This window comes from Pteropus medius, unplaced genomic scaffold (assembly GCF_902729225.1).
Source record: "Pteropus medius unplaced genomic scaffold, Ma_sr-lr_union100, whole genome shotgun sequence".
In the NCBI taxonomy this organism is placed as follows: Eukaryota; Metazoa; Chordata; class Mammalia; order Chiroptera; family Pteropodidae; genus Pteropus; species Pteropus medius.
In genome coordinates, this window is record NW_024350325.1 from 8,474,554 (window position 1) to 8,498,485 (window position 23,932).

Consider the following 23,932-nt stretch of genomic DNA (forward strand, 5'->3'; position numbering starts at 1 on the left):
GCATAGTTTCTTTTGAGAAATCAGCTGCCAGTCTTATGGGCATTCCCTTTTGGTAACTATCTGCTTTTCTCTTGCTGCTTTTCATATTCTTTCTTTGTAGATAACCTTTGGCATTTTAATTATGATGTGTCTTGGTATGGGCCTCTTTGGGCTCCTGGTTTTGAGGACTTTCTGAGCTTCCTGGGGTTTTATGTCCATTTCCTTCACCAAGTTAGGAAAATTTTCCATCATTATTTCTTCAAACAGCTGTTCAACATATTGTTTTCCTTCAGGTATGCCGATCAGATGGATATTCGAACCCTTAATAGTGTCCCATATGCTCCTTAAATTATTTTTATAGCCTTGGCATCTTTTTCCTTGACATTCTGATTGAGTGTCCTTGGCCTTCCCATCCTCTAGATAGCTCATCTAATCTTTTTCTTTATTCACTTTGTTTATTCCATTTAACATACTTCTCATCTCAGATAATGTGTTCTTCATTTCAGACTGGTTCCCTTTTATAATTTCCATTTTCATTTTTATGTTTTTTATCTCACTGAATTTATCTACACTTCTCAAAAGTTCATTGAGCATCTTTATAACCGGTGTTTTGAACTCTGCATCTGTTAGATTGCTTGACTCCATTATATCTGGATCTCTGTTCTGTTCACTCATATGGTTTCTGCTTCTTTGTCTTCTCTTTTTGGCTGCTTTTCCGTGTCTGTTTCTATGTACTGAGCAAAGCTCCTGTCTCCCAGCCTTATTAGTGTAGATTTGTAAAGTAGGTGTCCAGTGGCACAGTCCTGAGAGGGGTTCAGCTGCAAGTCAAACTTAGTCCAAGCCTCTATCCTTCCAGGGCCACCTGTTAAGATTCAGCAAGCAATCCACAGATGTTGTGCTTATAGTTACCTCAAAAAGCCACACTTGAAACCGAGGCTAGCTACCTCCAGTGTGATTCTAGGCGCTGCTCAGCAAGGAGCACCTGACTCGCTGAGGATACACCTGGATGTGGCTTAGATGGGACTGCAAGTTGGGAGAGGCGGGGTTTCAGGGAATCCTCTGGGCAGAGAAACCTCTGTTTTCCAGTTTGATGACACCGCAGCTATGGAGGTGCTGTGTCCTGGGACGGGGGTGGGCTCAACGGGGAACAATGGATACTGCCGGTACTTCTGTTTATACAGAGCGAGTTTTGCCTCAGCCCTTACTCTAACAATTTCTCCCTGCAAGTCCCTGGTGCCCCCTGCACACAGCCCAATCAGCACTGGTGCTCAGAGCAAGCAGGTCCGTCACTGCAAAGATCTGCTCGTGGACTTGGCTCCTTTAAGAGACGTCTGCCGCTGCCTCAGCCTCCATTTCACTCGGCCACTTGAGACTGGGCAGCCCCACGTCCTCGCCCCGTCCTACCTTCTGCTGTTGTAGGGTGATTTCTTGGATTTTTTCCTAGTTGTATGGCCTGTTCATCTATACCCCAGGCAATTTTTCCTTGCTGCTTGCTCCTTATTTCTGTCACAACTTTGATTTGATTGCCAGAGGGATGAACAGAGCCTCTATCATCTATGCCATTGTTTTTCCTCCCCCCCGATTAGATCTCTTTTTATTCCAAGCTGTATCTATCAGACCAGAACTGGTAGTCATTTTTAAACAATTGATATATAAAGATGATTCAAGCATCTTTTATTATTTTACTTAAATAATAAAAGCAAAGGTCGTTTTTGCAATAATTACTCAAACCATGAAGCGGCCCTTCATGGTTTTAAATCTTTATTTTTCCCATTTTTTTTTTAATGGCACAAAGACTTCTGAATCATTGCTCTCAAAAATTTAATTCCGCAGAAAGAACAAGAGAGTTCTTCAAATTAAATATTTTTTAACAACCCAAATCCCCCAAACGAAGGTGTATAACAACAAAAAAATCTGAAGAATTCTAGTCTCCCGTTGCCATGAAATATTTTCACTGAGATGCTAGAAAAGATGAGCCTGTCAATTTCCTGTTGTTATTGTTGGTGGAGCCAAAGTGTCAGGTAGCCATGAGCATGGCCACGTGCCTCCTCGAAGCCCAAGACTGTCTTATCCATCTTGGCATCTCTAGCCCAGCCTTGTGCTTGGCAAACAGTAGATGCCAAGAAATATTTGTTGAATGAAAAAAGTTCAGTCCTTCCAAAAGAATCAAAAAGAAAATGTACTATACGATGTTGAGTTTTCAAGAGTTTACTGTTTCTACCATCATTTCTGAGAATAGCTATGCATAATACTTAAGTTATGTTAATTAATTATGCCAATTTCACTTTTCAAGATCCCTATCAAATAGGTAGGAACAGTTTTATAATTAGTGTGACAGTTGCTTATAGGAAGATATATGCTTCTAAAATGTTGGAAAATTATTCTTGTGATGAGTCAAGACATTTTTCCTGTAATTTAATTTATATTATTATATTTGCTTTAAAGTGCTCTTCAAAAATAAAAATAAAGAAGTTTCAGAGATTGAATCTTCATAAAGTCTGAATTTGTAAAATCCAGCAACTAATGAACATTTTCTAAAGATGAGTTTAATGGAATAGGTCTGGAATGCCAACTACGAAAGATAGGTTATAGTAAACTTCATTAAAGTATTGTGCATTTTCCAAGCCTCAATGTACATAGTCCAATCTCATTACAAGAATATAATGCAAGGCCAAAAAACAAGAGCTTTCTCATTACCTGTCTTGGATGCCACACCTCCATGTCTGCACATGATGCAGGGATGGTGGTGGGTGAATCATTAACTGCTGTCCGTTTGTGACAATGGAGAGCTGTCACATAGATAATCCAAAAGGTAGATATTTATTTCATCATTTCTGGCACCTCAACAGGTACCAGTCACTAGATAAGGGTAATCAAATGTAAATCTGTCTAATGGTTTCTCCTGGCCTTTGTTCTGTCTCCAACAGTTATATGAGGATATGTTTTGTAGGACTGTTAAACTGTCTTTCATGCTGTCAGTGTTAAAAGGGATATATTCCTAAATTTCTAGCTTCCATTAAAAACCCTTTAGAAACCTTTAGAAATTGTTAATGGATTTATCTAATCACATGGCAGGGTAGAATCCTTTATACAGTACCCCACAGAGTAAGTGCTTATATTTAATGATGAATGCTGAATTACCTGGATTTTGCTAACAAAATACCTAATCTCTCTTGGGCCACTTTCCCCATGTATGAAATGAGGATTTGGACAAATGGTCTCCAGGATGCCTTCTTGTTGAACAATTAATTCAGTTTCAAAATTTTGTCTTCCTATACCACCTCTGGGTAGAAAAATCCTGTTTCTTACACAGCATGAAAATAACACAATGCTCTAAATATTTCCTTTTTTAAGTTTTAGGGGTTGCTTCCTTAATTATTAGCATTCAGGAATTTGATAAGCTATTCCAAGTTCACCCTACCCATCATACTCACCATGATTTTATAGATTTGGATAATATTCTTTTTCAACCTTGACTTTCAGATTGAAATGCCTCCATGTCTAATGACCTGCCTTCTCTTGGTCACTTGCTATTCTTTTTCGGGATTTCTTCAACTCACCTTTTCATCTGAAATGCAATAAGCAAACTTTATGTAGGTAAGGAGAGACAAGTTTTGTGTCTTGTTTCTTATAGTGATTGATCAGATTATCTGCTTAATTTCAAAACTTCTCTTAATATTAGCATTTTATAGATACTTTTGATTGTGACTACATACTGGACTGGTACCTATAGAGATCTCTTTCTGAGCTTAAATAATACCTAGGAGACCATGATATTCACAGTTTTGACTATTTACCCCCAAATCTCAGTTTCTTGTTCATCACTTATAAGTCACTTCTGTCTACTCACAACATGGTGTGAGAAGTCTAGTTTACCCTGTTGAGCTAGCACTATATTCCTACTTTACTTGAATATCATGTCCCCTTTCCAGAATTAACACCACTTTTAATATGAAAAATCCTAGTATAGATCCCTGGAGATCCTACATCTCCCCTTTCTTTGTTTTCAATTTAACTTGTTTGGAGCTTGGCAACAGTTTGAATGAATGAATCAGAATCACAGAGTTTTAGAAAACATCTCGTTCAGCCTCTAACTAAGCAAGAACCATATTTACAAGATATCTGGGATGGTCATCTAGCCTGTGTATCAATTATATTTTCTTAGTTTCTGTATTCTTGACACTCTGGCATCTGGGGCCTCATGGATGTTGGAGAGACTGCCACACGTGGGGTTAGCCGATTCCTGGAGTCAGCAAACGACTTGCTCCAGGAGCCTGTCTTTCATTTGCAAACCAATCAATCCATAGCCCCCACCCCCTCTACCAGGCTCTCATACTCCAAGTCAATATTGTCCTGTTAATCATCCCAGGGCCAGGTACCAGATAACTGGGGACAGCCTCTCTACCCCAGAGTCTGCTATTCAAACTAGCCAACCGTAAGTATGCTTATTCTGCCTTGACCATGGAAACCACAAGGCTCATGCCCATGCCTTCTTCCCCCTGCTCCTTTTTGCTCCTGTCAGACTCCAGTGCTTACCTGTGTGTCCCTGTGCGGCATGTATGTCCTCTTCTCTTGAAACTGTAACAGACTACCTTTCTCAATGGCAGTCATCTCCTGAACTGTTGGCTCACCATACCTGAATAATAATAAAACCCACATTTTAAAACAACTGTTAGAACAATTCCAGGGACCAGAAGTTCATCTCTTTGCAAGGCAGCAATTTCATCAGTGAACTAATAATAGGAAAGTTCCTTCTCATCTTAAACCGAAATCTGCTTCCTTGTACCATCCAATAATCCTGCCTCCAGGACAACAGAAAATAAATCCACTCATTTTTTTCAAAGCAATGAACAGTCAGATATCTGAAATACATCTATGATTATCTTTCCTGAAATACATTAGTGAGAATCACATACATTGAATCTATAGATTTTGGTAGTTGTATTTCTAGTCTCTTTCTAATAATGGTTAGCATTTCATAAGTCATTTTGGCTCCAATAGCCCAGTGGATTGAATATTTTCTTCTAACATTCTCGGTGTCTTTAAGGATTATTCATTCATTTATGGAGTAAGCAGCCCCTCAGCAGCCTGGTAGCCTCTGCTGGTTTATCATTGTTCTTTCTAAAGTGCAGTGTCTACTAGAACTGGTCTCCTTCACGTGGCTTCACTAGCACTATTACTTCCCTGAGTCGAGGACCACATGTACACTGGTACCTGGCATAGCATCAACTGAAGTTTCTGAATCCTTTCAAATAAATTTCTATGAAACACACGGTATCATGTAATTTAGTAATTGAACTGTGATTCTACTGCAGCTTTTTCTATCTTTAGGTATGGATGTAAAATTTACCATTCTCTAGTGTACAGGGCTTCCTTCAGAATCAGTCTTTCCTCTTATTTTTTAAAATTAATTTTTATTCCCCAAACAATATAAACAATAAACTTGAATGAAATTTATTCGATAAATGTAAAACTGTAAACATCACAAGGTAGATATACTTGGGTATATATCACTTTTTCCTATACATGAGGCTTGTTTCTGTTGTTTTTTCAAATAAGTCGTGTTCTACATACAAATATTTAACAATTTACTTTTTTTCATTTACCAACATATCTTGGATATCCTAGAGCCATACTTATGAATAAGTTACAAGTAGCAGAGTTCCTTCCAGCCAGGGACTATTTTAAGTATTTATGAAACACAACATACAGACGATGCAATTGTGAATGACTATATTGGAATGATCCCTATGTAACTACAAATTACACATTGCATCCAATACTGGGATAATTTTTCCTTTAAATTTCTAAGAATTCTTGTATGGATGGTGTGATCCATTTATCTCGCTAATTCTATCTAACATTATTGTTTCTACACACTATTTTAAAAACTTGGTCCCAGTTATTTTAAAAGAGCGTGTTAAAAGGGAGTCTCATATCCAGTAAATGGGAAAGCAATAGTTAACTGATACTGTTACTTTGCATAATACTCATTCATATTAACAGCCTTGTTAGCTCCCAACAGGATTTCCCTGCCAGGTTGCATAAATAATGCAAATCGATATGTGGTTGTTGATTATGTTCCATTTTTGAGTACTATGCTTGGTTATATCTGTGTACAGGGAAATTTCAGTTTTGATTAGTTTCTTCTCACAAATCATATCTAGTGTTTTTGCATTTTCTAAAACAAGTTGAACATATTTTATCAAGATTTGTCAAAGATTTCACTCACACTTCTAGATATGCTTTTGCTGTCCATATCTAGACTTATATTAAGTAAACATACAGTAGTAAAAGAGATGTGAGCAACAATATTATGCATGTTTTTGTTAATGATTTAGAAAAACTTTAAATTATATTTTGTCATTCTTATGTTTGTAATCCAATTTGGAAGTATATTCAAATAATCTTAACTGATAAGCTGAAGGCAGTTAACAGTCAAATTCTCTTTTTCTGGATTTTAATATGTAAACTGATTATAAGACTTTGTTTCACATATCTAACATTACAAATCCCTTGCAATGTTGAAATCACTGAAATAAAATGAATAATAAATTATTTTCAGTCTGAGTATGAATAACTACACTAGTGTGAACAAATAGATTTTTGCAATATTCAGAAAAAAGACAGTGGACGATGTTCTCTTCAGCCAAGAACAAATGCAGGTCTTTGTCTTTTAAAATAAAAGCAAGTTTTATGTCCCATCTATGTCTATATTTAGCTATCATTAAATATTTAAGCTGTGCATATATACTAATATTCTATTTGCTTCATGAGAGTCTTTATTTTTTAATTTCTCCTAGCTCAGGGTAATTTTTAAACAACTATTTTTAAGAACAGTTTACAGAAAAATTGAGTAGTACAGAGTTCCCATATATCCCCTCTCCCAGTCTCTCCTGTTACATCTTACATTAGTATGGTACGTTCTGTTAATAATTAATCAGTGAATGTTGATACATTATTAGTAACTTAAGTCCATAGTTTATTCGGATTTCCTTAGTTCTTACTTAATGTCCTTTCTCTGTTCCTGATTCTCACACTGCATCTACTTGTCATGGCCCCTCAAGTTCCTCCTGGGTGTGACAGTTTCTCTGATTTCTTTGTTTTCGATGACCTTGACAGTTTGGAGGACTACTGCCCAGGTATTTTGCAGGATGCCCCTGGAATTTGTCTGATGTTTTTCTTAAGTTTAGACTGAGGTTATAGGTTTTGGGGAGGTAATTAGACACCAACAGGTTAAAAACACATCTAGACTTCATCGAACTGTAGCCATTGATATAACTCATATATCGCTTCTGGTACTGTGCCTGTTCTGTAGGATTAGAGGCAGAAAAGATAGTCTTGAGAAAAGAATATGATGATTAAAAAAAAAGCCATGATATGGCTTTTAAAAAAATAACTAAGAGGTAGATAACATTATAAAGACGGCAAACGGTGGTCATTTTAATTTACTTTCCCAACTAAGCATGTTCTCTATGAATTAAAATTACTAAGAGACAAAGTCAGACAAAAATGCATAAATAATAGTTAGTTCAGTCCATATATCTTCAGAGGTAAAATTTGAGATTTATATAAATAAATGTTACTCAAGTATATGTTTTCAAAGCACATTGTCATGATTCTGTCTACCAAATAAGCAATGAATAAATATTGGGTAGAATTCTTTTGCCTGCAGGTCAAAAATAGTCTGTGTTAAATGTTTGGAAATTTATAGTTAGTTGGCAATCATCATTAAATAATTCTCTCTTGAGCAGTGGTTCTCAAACTTTAGCGTGTATTAGAATCCCCTGAAGGGCTTATTCAAATACCCATTCCTCGGTGTTATCCCCAGAGTTTCTGATTCAGTGGGACTGGAGTGGGCCTGAGAACGTCCTTGTCTAACAAGTTCCCAGGTGATGCTGATGCTGCCGGCCTGAAGACCACACTATGAAAACCACTGCTTTCCAGTCAACAGGGAAGCTACATTTATTAAGTGCCTATGATGATTAAGATGTTTTACATATATTACCTTATTTAACTAGCTGTAAAATCTTATCAAATAAGTATGCTTCTTTTATAAATGGGGAATCTGGGCTCAGGTCTTGAGGGGATAATGGGATTAGGTGGCAAAACTAATTCAGTTCTCCTATTCCAATGTGCATCTTCTTCTAGTACAACATACTGCTCCCTTGTTGATAAAGGAGTGAAATATGGCCATCCTTGGCTTGTTCAATTTGAAAAGGAGACTGTACCGAAGACGGGTACAGAAATTAGTTCCAGTTAGTATGGTGTAAACTAAAGGACAGGGATTCTTACTGAAAATTAGGCAAAGGCTCAGGGTCAAGGTGAGAATTCACTTATCTCTAAACTCTTGAAATAATCAAGGGTGAAGTGAATTTACTGTATAATTAACAGAACAGAAAGAACATATATTTAATACAGTAGTGAATATTCCTTAAGTACTATTATTTTATTATTCCTTACAGAAAAACACATTTAAATAAAAGTTTTTAAAAGAATAATCTCATTTACATTTAAGTTTAAAGCATCATACTATTCTAAGTGTCTGCCAGTGTACACTATATCACCAATCAACCGCTACTTACTCTGGTATTGAAGTAACACAGCATAATGGTCCTCAACAAAATACTCTAACAATTACTAAAACGTTCAGCTTCTTTCACAAAGAAAATCAAAAGCAATGACATACAAAAAAAAAAAAAAAAAATTTAAAGAAAAGTGGTACATTTTACAGTAAATTGCTGAAAATGAAGATGCCAATAATAAAAATTTCTGTCACTTTGTTATATTCTATATAAAAAAGGACATTGAGACACAAAATTATTGGACTGTATAAGACTTAAAAAAGTTAATGAGACTTAAACTTCAGAGTAACAAAAACCCACCCAACTCTACATCTTCACCGTAACAAATATTTTATGTAAGAAAGATTCCCTTTCAAATATCTATATACATATTTCCACTTAATACTGATAATCAAACCCATAGTTATATTTATTTAAATAAAGAATTAAATAAACTGCCCCAAATGCTGATTTCATATCACAAAACATAAGTACTTTAAATAACAATTTCCAGGTGGTATATTGAATACACTGGTTCCTTAAACGACATTAGCAAGCATATTTTTAAGAATATATTTTCATCTATAGGTCAGGTAAAGCTTTATTAAATGGTAAACACTTTTAACTACAGAAATACAAGTTTCAAAAACAAATGCATTCAGAAGATCTGCTGTTCAAATAATATTTTTTCAAAACCAGGTGGAGGAGTATGATAAAATTCACTGAACTGGCAATCCAAAATTGCACTGTCATCAACTAGAGATAGAAAAAGAAAGAAAATAAATTAGAATCAAACATTTTAATTTGTTATGAATAATTATAAAATAAAGTTTCCATAATATCAATAGGCAAGAAGCATAAACACGTCTACTGTCAAGGTTACAAAACATGAGCCTAATGGGTAAAAACAGCAACAATGAAAAACAACCTATATATCAAAACCTTGAAAAGATATACATCAAAATAGTATTAATAATTATTTTTAAATGGTGTGACTATGGGTAATTTGCATTTTTCCTTAATTGCCAACCTGTATTTTCTAAATTTTATACAATTAAAATATATTACTTTTTTTAGTTGCATTTTGAAAAATGTAGATTCACAAGAAGTTGCAAAAATGATACCATGTCCCCAGTAGTAACATCTTACATAACTAGAGTACAGTATCAAATTCAAGAAGCCAACACTGACAAAAATACTGTTAACTAGACTCCAGGTCTTATTCAGCATCTACATGTTTTACCAGCATTTACCTGAGAGAAATTAATACATATATCCACACAAAGACTTATACAAGAATGTGTGTGACAGCTTTATTTTTAATGGCCCCCATACAGAAACAACCTAAATATTCATACACGGGTGAAGGGAAACAAAAATTGTGATATACCCACACAATGAACTATGCTCCTTGGCAATAGAAGTGACTGAATTATTGATACATACTACGACATGGATGAATCTTAAAATAATTATGCTGAATAAAAGAGCCTAGACAAAAAAAAAATACAAAATCTGCGATTCTGTTTACAGAATACTCTAAAAATGCAAGATAATCTGTAATGACAGAAAACAGATCAGTGGTTGCCTGGTTGGGGCTGGGGTAGGGAGAGGTGAGCAGGAAGGATTATGAGGGAACAGGAGGAAACTTTTAGGGGTGATAAATTTTATCTTGACTGTGGCAATGATATGCGTGTTCACTTCATAGCTATTTGTTAAACTGCACATATATATTTAATGAACATTACTAAATATTTTATATTTTAAAATAAACACAGAAAAAAGTTAAGTACTGGATTTGACATTCTTGAAGTCACTACTGATTTTAACAAGGGTGGTTTCAGTGCAGTGGTGGTAAAGGTGGCCAAATCGGGCTGAAGGACAAAAGAACGACACAACAAGCTGTCCTCTAAGAAAGGAAGCCATATAGAGAAGGGAAAACGGCTGGCGAAGGGTCCGAGTTTAAGGGAGGGTTTTTCAGTTGAGAATGACTCAGAATGTTTACAGGCATTGAAGAGAGAGGTTGATGACATGAGATATAGATGAAATAACTGACAAAGTGAAGTCCCATAGTTGGGGAGTCTGAAACCCAGACTACGGACTGAGTTTTTCACCATGAAGGGTACCACTCCTCTGAGACGGAGTGGAAAGGAGGCGACATTGGAGTCAATCCGGAAAAGCTTCAGCGGGGTAAAGAAAGGAAGGTAGAATTCACTCCTGATAGCCTGTTTCTTTATAAAGTAGAGGGCAAGATTGTCTGCAGAGAATGAGCAGAGAATTCAAGACGTACAGTGGTCTGGAGTGTTTAGAGATGTAAAGGAATTGCCAAAAAATATTGACAGTATAGATCACACCGGAAGTCATAACCTTGTAATGACACTTTTCTTCAGTATTATACTGTTTTTTCTCTCCATAGGTTGAGTGTAAGAACAAAATGAGTGGCTGGATTGATCTAAGATTAGGGATGGGATGGAGGACAAAGAGTAAGGAAATTTGTTTTATTTTTATCTACGATAGTATCGAACTATTAAAATATTTGGTTTAATTGGACAAATTTATCAATTCCAATTTATAAAATATACTTTACCATAGTTTACTATCTATAACTTTATTTACTATAACTTATTTAGTTTACTATCTATAACTAAAAATGCTGAATCAAAGAAAAAATTTAGAGTAATAATTTTATTTGCTACTCATTTGTATAACTCAGTGATTCTACTGACATTAATATCATTTCTCAGGCTAAACTAGTTTGAAAATTAAGCCACATTTCCATTTATTTCAGTAAATAAAGGAATTGCTTTTAGGCTTGCCCAAGAACGAAAGACAACTAACCTAAATCAAATTTAAAAATATACTTTTACATACAAAGACACAGAAGATAAAATAATTAAAAAGTAATTTTTAGGAGAAAAAAGACTAATAAAAATCTTATATGAAAAGGAAAGCACAAGCATTGGTTGTTATTACCATATTATTAAATATTTATATTTGTTATTGTCTACTTTCCTAACATCCCAATCTGTCTTCATTAACATTGCTAATTTTTTAGAAAATCAATACAAAAGTTAACAATTAGTTTTTATTATGGCTCAAATCTAAGAACTTAAATAAAGTAGTTAAATGAGAAAATAGTTTTAGACCTATTAAATCCATAGGCAGAAGAATCACACACCTGTTGATTTAAAGTTGATAAAATATAAAGCAGAATAGAGTGATAAAGGCATTCTGGATTTATTTTTTAAAGAGAGCGATCTTATTTTTTAGAGATACACATAAAATATTTATGAGTAAAATAATATAATATTTGGCACTTGCCTCAAAATAATCCAAGGAAGGGAGGTGAAGAACAGAAGTGTTGGGAGTAGATGAAACCTGACTGCCTATAAGTTGAAAACTGTTTGAAGACAGGTGATGGATATATCATATATTATATATTATCTTTATTTCTAAACATGTTTGAAATTTTCCATAATAAAAATTAAAGTATTCAAGTGGTACAGGGTTATCTCTTAAGGACACATACATGTACAGAAACTATGGTACTTACACACCTTTTACTGAGAAAAAAAACCTTCCTTAGTCCTGCACATTAGGACTGTGATATCCTAACAGTACAATCCCTATAAAAAAAAGTCCTTATAACAACTTGTCCAGACTTCTGAGTGATAGATCTAAAGTTAATAAAAATATCAAGCAAAAGTTAACATATATCTAATAATATTTAGAAATATTTTAGCTTACCATAAACAACTGGATATACTGTCCCTCGTATACCTGATGCTGGACAATGCATGTTTTTTCCATTCAAATATACATTTAATTCTACATGGTCATATGTAATACCCTAGGAACAAAAGAAAGTATTAAAAATGGTAAAAATAGCAACATTTCATAAAAACTTGAACAGTCAGAAAGCACTGACCGTGAAGCATGGAAAGACAAAAAACTAAATAAAGGGTCACAATAGCTTTCATTAAGGGTTTACAATTTGGAAGAATTCTATTTGAACTGAGCAAAAAACAATGGGTGGTGATTATGTGGGGGAAAGGGAGGTAAAATCCTGAGAGTCCACATTAGAGGTAAAACGAATGATATCAGTTTAAAACCTAACATTATATTTAGAGAATCTGGAGTTTATATTTTGAATATTTAAGATGATATAACTAGTGCATACTGTGAACAGAGAGACCTTTTAAACTCATAAACACTACTTCTATATTAGGATATGATCTGAAGGGGGTGGGAAACAATGACGTTTTCACTGTTAGGGCTTATAGCCTGTCACTGTTTTCAAGTTGTGAAGAAGCGTCTTTATACAACTTATCTCCAAAAAGAAATCATACATTTCTGTATTTCTTTACCATGGTTTCAAATATGTCAAGTATATTACCAAAGTAAAACTAGTGCTTACAACCAAATATACAGTTGACTCTAGAACCACACAGTTTGAACTGCGCAGGTCACTCACATGCAGTTTTTTCCAATAAACACCTGTGCAACTTTTGATCCCTGGTCAGGGGCGCAGAGGGCCAACTATTCACTGATCTCTGCCATTGTATACAGGGCACTTGAGCACCCACGAATCTGGGAATCCACGGGCAGTCCTGGAACCAATCTCCCGCAGACACTGAGGGACAACTAAATTTTGGAGGAGTCAAAAGTTATATGTGGATTTTTGATTGTGCAGGGGGTCGGTGTCCCTAATCTCAGCGTTGTTCAAGGATCGACTGTCATTTGTAATTAGTATCAAGCAGAAAAACAGAAAAACAACAGCTCAAAATATTTTAAAAAGAACAATAGAATGAAAACTATTACTTTGTACATTATTGATATGAAAATCATAATTAATAACAATTATTATTATTAGAATGCTGGAAAACACTTAGCCTATAATATGCACCAAGCACAATTCTAGGCATTTCATATTTACTCATTTATTCCTCACAATAAGATAGGTATTTTTACTGTCTCCATTTTACAGATGTGGTAGCTAAAGCATAAAGAGGTTAAATAATTTATACCTAAGGCTGCATGACTAGGAAGTGGCAGAGCTGGGATTTAAAACTATACTAAACAGTATAGTTTTGGAATACTTATTCCTAATTGCCATGTAATTTTAAACTTTTAAAACTTCCTTTAAAACTTTATATTATAGTTACTGACTGATGACAAAAAGAGCTTTCCTCAGAAGAATTAAGAATAGACAGCAGCAATTTTTCAGTAGAGAAATCATCACAGACCAAGAAGCAACCACTTCAAGGATTTGACTGTGTATAAATTATATCGACTTAAAAGCTTTTTAGAGGTAGAAAAAGATCTTACAGAGGATCTAGTCTTACCTCTCTCACTTTTCAGTTAAGACAGCAAAGGCTCAGATAAGTTAATGTATTAAGTGCTACAAAATATTCTCTTCAAATCTTAGCAAAGCCAGGGTTAAACAACGATTTAAAATTTAAGGAATACTGAGTAAGATAAAGATTGCCTTTATTTCATTTCAGTTTAGCTAACTGATGGCTGGGATTAGATTTTTTAATGAAGAGGTATGTTTTCACTTAAAAATCAAAAACTTATAAATTACATAAAAAACAAAGTGTGTTACTGTATAGGACTACAGGAAACCTAGCAGTTCCTATGACTAGGTTGTAATCTAAACACCCTTCACCACCTGGTGGCAGCATAACCTACTGCAAATAAGCAAATTTTAAACCCAAGCCTCCAACATTACAACAAAATCCCAATACCAAAGAAAGAAGTGAGGAAGAATATGAGAATACTCATCACTCATCAGCATCATTTAGTTCAAGTATTTTCTAACTTGATCTGTCTTTTTTTTTAATCTAGAAACTAGGTTTGATTCTGACATAATGATGTATTAACTGTTTGCAGGTTTAACGAACAGACTGATTAGAACCCTGGGATCACCCCCATACAAGTTACTTCTCCTAATCTGTAACATGGTGAAAATAATACTACCTAATTACCATTTCATATGGTCATTATGAGGATTAAACAATTTAATCTTTGACAGGTATGTAAAACAGTGCTTATCCCATAATACAGGCTAGAGAAGTATTTGCTATTATTGTGTAGAATGTTTATCAAAATTCTCTGAAATTAAACTAAAAAATGCTATTTTAGAATGTAATTTTCACTTTTCAAAACTATTTATAAAAGGAAAAAATAAGCATAAGCTGTCTCGTGTATGCCTTCCTAGTGCTGAAGTAGGCCCTACTGGTACTATATGATTATTATATGAATATAATCATTTGGTTAGATGTTGAAAGCTTATTTTTCTTGATTTCACCTCAAAGGATGGTATATGACTGAAATTCTACACATATGAGAATCCATTCTACTTTTCCTGTGCCACTGTCAGCAATTTGGTGAAATTTGTTCTCAAGTGTTTGAACTAGAATGATAAAGTTAATGTGGTAGGGTAATGTTTTATTTTTCTTGATTATGCATATATTTCATCTTTTTTAGTCCTTTTATCAAATGGTCATGAAACTCAAAGTCCGATTGAATAATGCTGACAAACTAAAAATGACATTCTTAAATCTGTCAATTTGTGGTATCAGCCACCTCAATGAATGAAATTCCTAGGCAAAAATAATGCACAGAAGTTCAGTACATAAACAAAGAAAAACATTTGTTACTGATTATCCTATCTTATGGTTAAATTTAATTTTTTTAGTGTAAACAGGTTGACAGCATCAATCTGACTTCAAAATTGTCTTTCAAGACACAACCATTTCAATAATGGTGTTCCACATTATGGACATCTGGCAATGATCTACAATTACACAAACAACTATTCAAAAAGAAGAGGAGAGAAAGCAGATTTTAAAAATAGTTTATACCTTTTGTCTCCTTTTTTGTCAATTTTAGATAACAACACTTCCAACAATTTACCTATTTAAAAACTAAGTGATGTTCATCTTTTTTAAATTGCAGAAGAGATCAGACCATAATTAAAATCATAATTTCCACCTCTTCATTCTCTCCAAAATACTGTATATTTCTTTAATTCAATAATCTGAATTTACCTTGTCTGTGTCATCTTATTATCAGAAACTTTCTCTCATTATTTACAGACTCCTTTCAACTTGGTACCAGAGGCAGAAACCCACGGTTTGGAGTATAAGGGTGCCTTTGCTAAAGGAGACCCAAGAATTGTTCTCTATCAATAGCTAATAGCCTGAACTCAGTGTATAAGTTTCTTGGATAATACTGTACAAGAGGAAGTATCTGGAAAAGATAAAAAGGGATATTTGGACTATATTTTCAATAGTGTGTGGCTTTGGTAAAGCCTTAGGATTTTGAGTCCATTTCTTTGAAGAGTTCTGAAAGTGAAGTAAGTTTAATAAGATTAAGCTTACTGAGGACTAACACTCCCAATAAAATGCTGTAATTCTTTAACAGAAGTTCATAACAAATTAAGTAATAAATGTCAAAACTTTCTCTAAGAGATTTCCAGCTGCAAAAATACCTACTATTTCCCAATATAAGGGTACCAAATCTTAAAATTTGTGGGCCAGAATTTCTCTGATGTGAGAGAAGCAGGACATGCTGATCAGCAGCTAACCCGTCATTAATTCTTTTGATTGGAAACATGGGCTCACACTGACATCCTTCTAGAAGGAAGGTAAGGTGGCAGCACTTACACCAAGTGCTCTCTTTGGAAGATGTATGATCTCATTAGATCCAACCCCTGTGCTTTAGAATTCAAACTACAAACTCCCAGACAAAACTACATATACCAAAAGCAGTGTGGAAGACAACCCCACAAGGAAACTCACCACCACATCCCCCTCCTGCGGAAGGCTGTTCGCTGGCAGCCTGTTTTTCTCCTCGTTGTTGTGGTACAGAGCTCCATCATTTCTCATCACCAGACTGTGCACATCTCGGCCAAGAGGAATCTGATTCAAGTTAACTTTCTGAGTTGCAACGCCAATACCCCAGATTCCTAAAAATATAATGAACTATTTTTTGCTAATCTTTAAAAAAAAAATCTTTAAAAGCAGTTTGCAAATTATCCTTTGTTCTCTGCAAACAGAGGACAGCCTAGTAGATAAGTGGGCCCTGGAGTTGTATGCATAGGTCTAAATCCTGACATAGCTTTATCATCTTGGGCAAGTTATCTAACAACTTCTCTGCTTCCTCACCTGTGAACTGTGGATTCCAACGCTACTTATCTCGCAAGGTTATTATAAGATAAAGCAAGATAATTCAAGTAAAGCACTTGGAATGGTGTAAGTACTCAAAAAAAATGAGTAAGTAAAGCACAGAGTAAATATTTTTAAAATACTAGTTATTTTCATTACTCTTCTTCTCTAAAAAGATTTTTAAAATGGTACACATTGAATTTAAATGGCCTAGGGTTCTATTTCGAGCACTACCTCTAAAAAGTGGAAAATTACTGTCTTTAGTTTTTGCATCTATAATACGTGATAAATAATATATAACCCAGTCAATATCATGGAGAAGAGAAAATTATTGATAAAATGTAAAATCATTTTCTTATCTAATATCTTAAGTCAATGAATTTAAAACCTTTTGGCCTAAGCTGACTTTTAAAACAAGCAGCCCTTCTCTTAACCAGTCAAACAGAATACTTAGATCTCTGGATTTTGTCTCAAACCGTTTCCTTCCCCATTTTAAGCGAAATCAAATTCCATAAATGGAAGATTTGAAGACCATGCTGTTAATCAATCTTTCTGGATTGAGTGAGACGATCAAAAAGCTGTACAACTGAACTTCACGGTCTTGTCCTTCTAAATAATTTGACTACATAATTTATCTTCCAAATTGGGACAATGTTAAGGGTGACAAGAGGTAATATAATTAATTTCACGGGACGACGTTCTATAAAGGGTTATAGTCTCCTTACTCCTAAAAAACTGTGCAGGCTGTGATACACTGGCACAACTGCCTCAAGCTTTCATTCAGAGATCAATGCTACAAACTCCAACAGTGCATTATCCTGCTGATATCATTGGGGATATCATTCTTTACAGAAAATCCATAAAAATTTGTGTTAGATTTAAGGCTCAAGAAACTATTTGCTTCTCTTGAGAAAGAGTATGTTATACTTCAGAAGATTACAGTAACCAAAGATGTTCTGCAGCCAGTGAGTTAACATATAAAAGAATGGAATGGAGGGCAGTTTATATTTATTTCATACACTTAAGAAAATCAGTATTTAAAACTAATTAGAAAACAAGCCCCAGAAGAATGTTTTATATCATCAAGACAGTTGGGTTAGAGTAAGATTGATTTATTGTACTCTAGTTTTCCTATTCTGTACCTCTATTACTCATGCTATATATTTCACTAAAAGTTTCTTCATAATAAAGCTTTAAAAAAATTTCCCCATATTCAATACTCCCACAAGTAAACTGTTAACTGTCATAATACTCAGGTAGGATTGTTATACAATTCATAAAATTCCATAAATTTTTAAAGAGAAGCACAGACTTTAGACTTCTATTAGAATTCTAAGTCTGCTGATTACTTCAGATAACACTGAATCAAGGTACCTTGAGAAGAAGAGAGAAAAACTCAGGATCCTAAGATTGATTTTAACCTAAGATAAAACAGGGAGAATCTATACCTTATATGCTCAACCAAACAAAATGGTGCATCTAGCTGCCATTAATAATCAATTATGTTAATAATAATGCTAAGTGCCTTACACTGACCTAGGATGTCCTGCCTTTAAAACACTTTCATAAATACAGGTCACATGAGGCAGGAAGGGTAGCTCCTATAATCCCATTTTATAGATAAGAAAACTGAACCTAATTTAACTATATTTAAACTATTAAACCAGAATCACACAAGAGGTAGAAGAAAATGTCTTCTAGGTAAGAGCCTGGTGCTTTTTTATTGCCTCATTAACCTTTTTTAAATTGAAAATTACTTCTAATATTCAGAACAATTAGAACTTTTGATAGTAAAGTAACATTATACCAACCTGTGGACTGGATTTTGAATTCAAAGTAGCTTTTGTTTTGATGTAAAGGTGCACTGGCTAAACAACCTCCTGTTCCACATATTCTTCTTCCATTTTTTACAATGACAACATCTGTCCCTAAACAAAAAATGCAGACACTATGTAAAGTTTTTTATTTTCTTATCCAATAGTCAAGGTTAATTTGTTGCACTTTTAACTTGTGGTCCATAAAAAACAGGAACACTACATGCACTTTAAAATACAGAAATAGTGATAAAGTATTTAAATTCTTACTTCACTATTTTTCCCCTGAGATAATATTTATATTTAACATTCATTTGTAGCTAGAAATCTTGTTTAGTCAGTTTCAAATAAACTGTACCAACTGTATTATACTGAATATTTAAAATACTTTTAAGATAGAAACAGACTTTAATATTTAGCCAATAAATCAATTTGATGATTTCATAAAACACTTAATTTAAATAAAAACATAAACACTTAGAAACGTTGGTAAATTAGTACAATTTTCAATTCGATCCAAGTGAATTAAAACAATTTCCTAAAAACCAGCTGCATATCTCGTAGCTACAAAGTACTATGCTAGTTTATTAGTCAAGTAAGAACTGAAGAGTACATAGAATATAGAAAGGAACATACGTCTTCATTCTTGAAATAGCTGACACTGAAAAATGCTAACTTTAAGATCTTAAAAATGTTTATAAGATAGCTACCGTCAATCATATTGCAAATACATGAACCAGGTTTTAGATTCATTAAAAGCTCTTTATTATCATGGAAATTTTTAGTTTAGCTCAAATAACATTTGATAGATGATAGTAAAAAACATTGTCTCTTGATACTGTGATGCCAATACCTATTCTTTTCCAAATCTTGATTTAGAAAAGAATTTACATCAGAGAACATGAAGAGACTTAATATAATTCTAATATGCAACAAACATCCAGTAACACCAGGGCATGTGACTCCCAAGATCTGTGGCCAGTATTACCATTTCGCTGGTAATAAATGTACAAGCCAAGAAGAGCTGGCTATCAGAACTATATGGGACATCTTCCAATGGGGTTAAATAAAACAAGAGGATAATAATAAAATGTATCTCTTATTAACTCACTATAAATTCATATTTAAACAAAAATTATCTGGGACAAACACATAAAAAATGTAAAATTTTCAGAATCTATCACCATTCTAAATTTTCAGACACTATCACACTCTTAAATAATGTCCAACTAAGATCCTATTATATGATTATTAAAAATTCATTAACATCCATTTTTTTCTCATTATAAATGTTAAATCCTAAATTCTGAGAAAGTACCGTTATAAATAATTTATATCTGGCTATAAAATATACCTCCGGCAATTTCCACTAGAAAGTATCGAGGGCCCAGCTCCTCTTTGATGGCAAAGACCATGCAGTGCTTGGCATCTAGCAGACACTCAACAAATAACCAATACAGGAATTCGTGAATAAATATGCTCTGCTAAGCACTCTGTAGTAGACATGTAGCATCTGTTTCCCTTTCCCGAAAGACTTCCCTCTGGAGATCAAAATAGTCCTACAGAAGCTGACTCAGTCTCTAGCTTCTGGGGTACAGCTTTGACCTAGGTTAACTCAATCAGTGCATTCCACAATTCTTGGCCACAGTGATTGAGTGAAAAATGGTTATATGACCTAAGCCACTACGATCAGAGATAGTCTCAGGTCTTTTGCAGAGAATGAAGGGATAAAGACACTCTCTCATTCTTGTTGGACCTGTTTGAGGAAGCTCTAAGTATCACGGAAGCCAGCCTTCAAGAATAACATAGTAGAATGAGTACGACTGACCAACTCTTCATGGACAACAGATAAGAGAAAAAGAATGTTTGAAAAAGCAAACTGCAGTAAATCAGGACTTTGGCAGTAGATAAAAAGAGTCAGTTGATCATAATCTCCAGAAACTACATATAGTTGTCCTTTACTGAGTTCTCAGCACCTAAAACAATGCCTGCTCCATATATATCAGCTGAGCGAATAAATAAATGAAAAGGAAACATTTTCTGTGGGAAATTACAGGATTTGAACGTATCTGTCTATAAATGATGATGGATAATAAATCATTTAAAGAGATATACATATAGATACATACATGTTTATTAAGGTTCTGTATTACACTTGGGAAATCCAAGAAGTAAAAATACTCATGTATAAAGTGGCATACAATTATCATATTTATGGTTTAGTACATGCTATAGAAATAAAAAAATATAATGGGCAGAGTGTTCCATAATTATAAAGAATCTGGGCAGGAGAGGGTTTTGCTATAAATATTAAGAACTGCCTTCGTTATTTCAATAATTGTCCTTTAGCCAATGAGAAATGTGGGAAAAATAAAAAATGCATAAGTATATTTCAAATAGAATAATACATACAAAGATAGTACTCTAACCGAAATAATTATAGAGGGAAATCTCTCCTTCTAGAACCATACTCCAGAAGCATGGAACTATATGGGAAAAGTCAAAGAACAGAAATAATAAGGTTGTGAAAGAGGCTACAGAGGGAAGAGGAAGAATGTTAGAAGTTATATGCCCATTTGAAATTGGGAGGAAAAAACACAGATGCAAAGGAGCAAAGTGCTGTTTTATTCTGCAAAGTCTAACCTGTTGGGAAGAGACCAGTCAGATGGAATTACACCATTATTCGTGACTAAGGAGGAGTCAGGGCAATGGGAGGCTGTAGCTGAAATGGCAGGTTGTGACCTGAGATGCGACTTCAGGCTTCTGCAATTTGCCTTGTTTTGACTTTAGAAGGCAAGAGAAAAATCACTTCCGATAGAAAAAGCTCCAACCCATATATAATGAGCTAAAGAGAAAACTGACTGTCAGGGTAGAAGGAGAGGGAATCAGACCTAAAGCACTCTGAAAATATGCAGGTTTTGACTGGAGCTCGACAGGAGGGCACTACAGGAGGAGTAACAGGGCACTCCCCGCGTCCCTCGCCTGAGGACAGCTGAAGAGTCTGGGGAGGCAGCAGCTCCTCAGAGATTTCTGTGAAAATGGGTATGTCCTCATACCCATCTCTCGGTGACAGGGGCAGGCAGGGGTGCGTAGCCTTGAACGCAGAACCCGGCCGAAGTGAGTCGGCAGGCGTCTGGAGGAGATCCGCGAGACCAAACCGGGTCACCGCAGCATCGCTGGGGGAGGAGCGGGGGGCGGCGCCCGGCGGCGCCGGGCCGCCTCTGGTCCTTCCGACCCCACACTGTCCCCGACCTGCGCGGCGCCCGACCCCGGGTGGGCCGCTGGGTCTGGGGAAGGGAGGGCCCTTACCCATGTGCTGCGTATCCAGCTGCACCGCCGGCATCTCCTTCAGAGGAATGTGCCCCGTCCCACCGTCCCTGCAGCAGCGCAGGCAGCAGAACACCGAGGCAGCCATCACGCAGCGACCAGCGTCTCCGCGGCCGCCGCCTGTCGCCCCTAGGCCGCGGCGACACCGCCTCCCGCACCCGCCCAGGCTCTGGGGAAGTCCTTGTGGAGCGCGAAGGCCAGTACAGCGACGCCCTAGGACGGGAGGGTGCAGGGCAGACGGCGGTGAAACCGGCCTGGGCCGAAGAGCCGGGTCTGGGCGGGCGGGGCCGGCGGGCCGCGGAGCAGGGCGGGCTGGCGCGGCGGGCGGCGGGGGTTGGGGGCGTGGCCGGGGCGGGCCGGGGCGGGGCGGCCGGGCGGGGCGGTGTGCGCCTGCGCCCGCCGTTGTTTTCCCTTTCCCCGGCCTCGCGTATGCATTCGAATACTGACGGATGCGCGAGGGTGTCTGCGTCCTCCGCACACTCAGGGCTCTTCGGAGGTTCTTTATAAAACTGTGCTTCTCCCACCTCTACATTATCTTTAGGGCTAAATTGACATAAGCAAATTGGATGAGGGAGTGGGAGCTGATAAAAAAAAGAGCCTCGAGGTACCCCTACCCCGCCGTGCACCCAAGGCTGGGAGAACTTTGCCTCCGCTGAGAGCCTCCTTACCTCCACCGTGGCTGGTTTCTGAAGAATTTTCTCAAATCCTATATAGACACACAGGCCCCAGGAATACTACTTGTTAGTGATTGCACTGTGAGTGCGCACCCAGGGGTCTAAGTCGGCCCTGGAGCATTTTAGGTGCGGAGATACGCAATCCGTGGCCTTCGATGCCGCGCGGTCCGGGGCGCACAGGAGGCCACCACGGGAGGGGACCGCCAGGGCGGGGCAGCGAGGTGCTTCTTAACCAGTCCCTTCCAAGCTCATCCTCTTTGTGGACTGGGTTCTGAGGAGTGTGAAGGGAATCATGGAGGGAGCGGGAAGGCTGCCGGGCCCCCAAGGGAAGCCCTCGGTTCCTATTGCTTGTTCCTTTTTTGCTTTGATGAAAAAGGCTCCTTTGGCGGTCGCCTGTCATCTCTGCGCCTAATTAATCATCCGTCCCTGGTGGATTTAACATCTTAAGACACCACGTGTCCGGAGATGGTCTGGGACGACCTCTAGAATTAACCTGGCTCAAACCTATGTTCCCAAATACAAGGTTTTCATTCTGGCTTTTTTCCCCCAGGGTTCAGGTCCTGGGAAACCGGACACGAAACTTTCACTTAATATGTAATGGGTTCCTATATTTAACTTTTTAGTTACCTGACTACAAATATCCTTTATGAAGGATTTTTCTCCACAGAATAAGGTAATTTTTTTTCAGGGTCTTGAGTCCCTTTGCTGTCTCGACAAATGGTGCGGTTTCATTACAATACTTAGGAATACCTCCAAGTTTTGTACTTTGAGACTTAGTTACCACAGAATTAATGACCAAGGTTATTACTAAACTAATTGAGGATAGACACCCCTCACTGCCTATAAAGTACTTTACACATGGAATTTTCTTTTACTGAAATCCTTGACTATTATTCTGAGAAGTTTTTTCTATTGGGAGAGAGGGGAGAGTTGAATAGAATGTTGGAGAGAAAATTTTTCTGTCCGTGAGGTAGGCACTCTTTCACATATGTATCTAATTGGATTCTTGAAACGTTTCAAAGTGGATTTTGTCCCCATTTTATTGATGAATAAATAGACTTGGATTAAGTAACTTGTGAAGCCTCAGATGACTAGAAAATAAACAAGGTAGGATTCAAATGCCGGCAGTAGGACTCCTAAACTTGTGTTTGCTCAGCCAGATCATGCTGCCTCTCAAAATCTGAACATCGAACTCTTGTAATTAATGCTACAGCCCTCTTAAATGTGCTCGTGGTTCAAAATGCAGATTTGCACTTTATTTTTGTATGGTTCATTAATCTCCATGTTGGTTACAAGCTGCCATAACTCATGTATAGACAATAAAATTGTTGTGACCGAAATAACCAGGCCCAACTCCAGTGCTCTAGTCCAAGAGACAGTTTATTAGCCGGCGGCTGTCCTTG

The 23,932-nt window shown here is 36.4% G+C and overlaps 1 protein-coding gene across 1 annotated transcript; it reads right to left on the reverse strand.

The window, feature by feature from the left end:
• Window positions 1-8,376: 8,376 nt before the first annotated feature.
• SPRYD7 (SPRY domain containing 7) lies at window positions 8,377-22,134 on the reverse strand. Its single transcript, XM_039839392.1, has 5 exons — window positions 21,838-22,134; window positions 18,526-18,642; window positions 16,349-16,515; window positions 12,291-12,393; window positions 8,377-9,299 (listed from the first exon to the last, which is right to left on the reverse strand). The coding sequence occupies exons 1-5, from the start codon at window positions 21,941-21,943 to the stop codon at window positions 9,202-9,204; spliced, it is 591 nt and encodes a 196-aa protein (XP_039695326.1). The 5' UTR covers window positions 21,944-22,134; the 3' UTR covers window positions 8,377-9,201.
• Window positions 22,135-23,932: the final 1,798 nt, after the last annotated feature.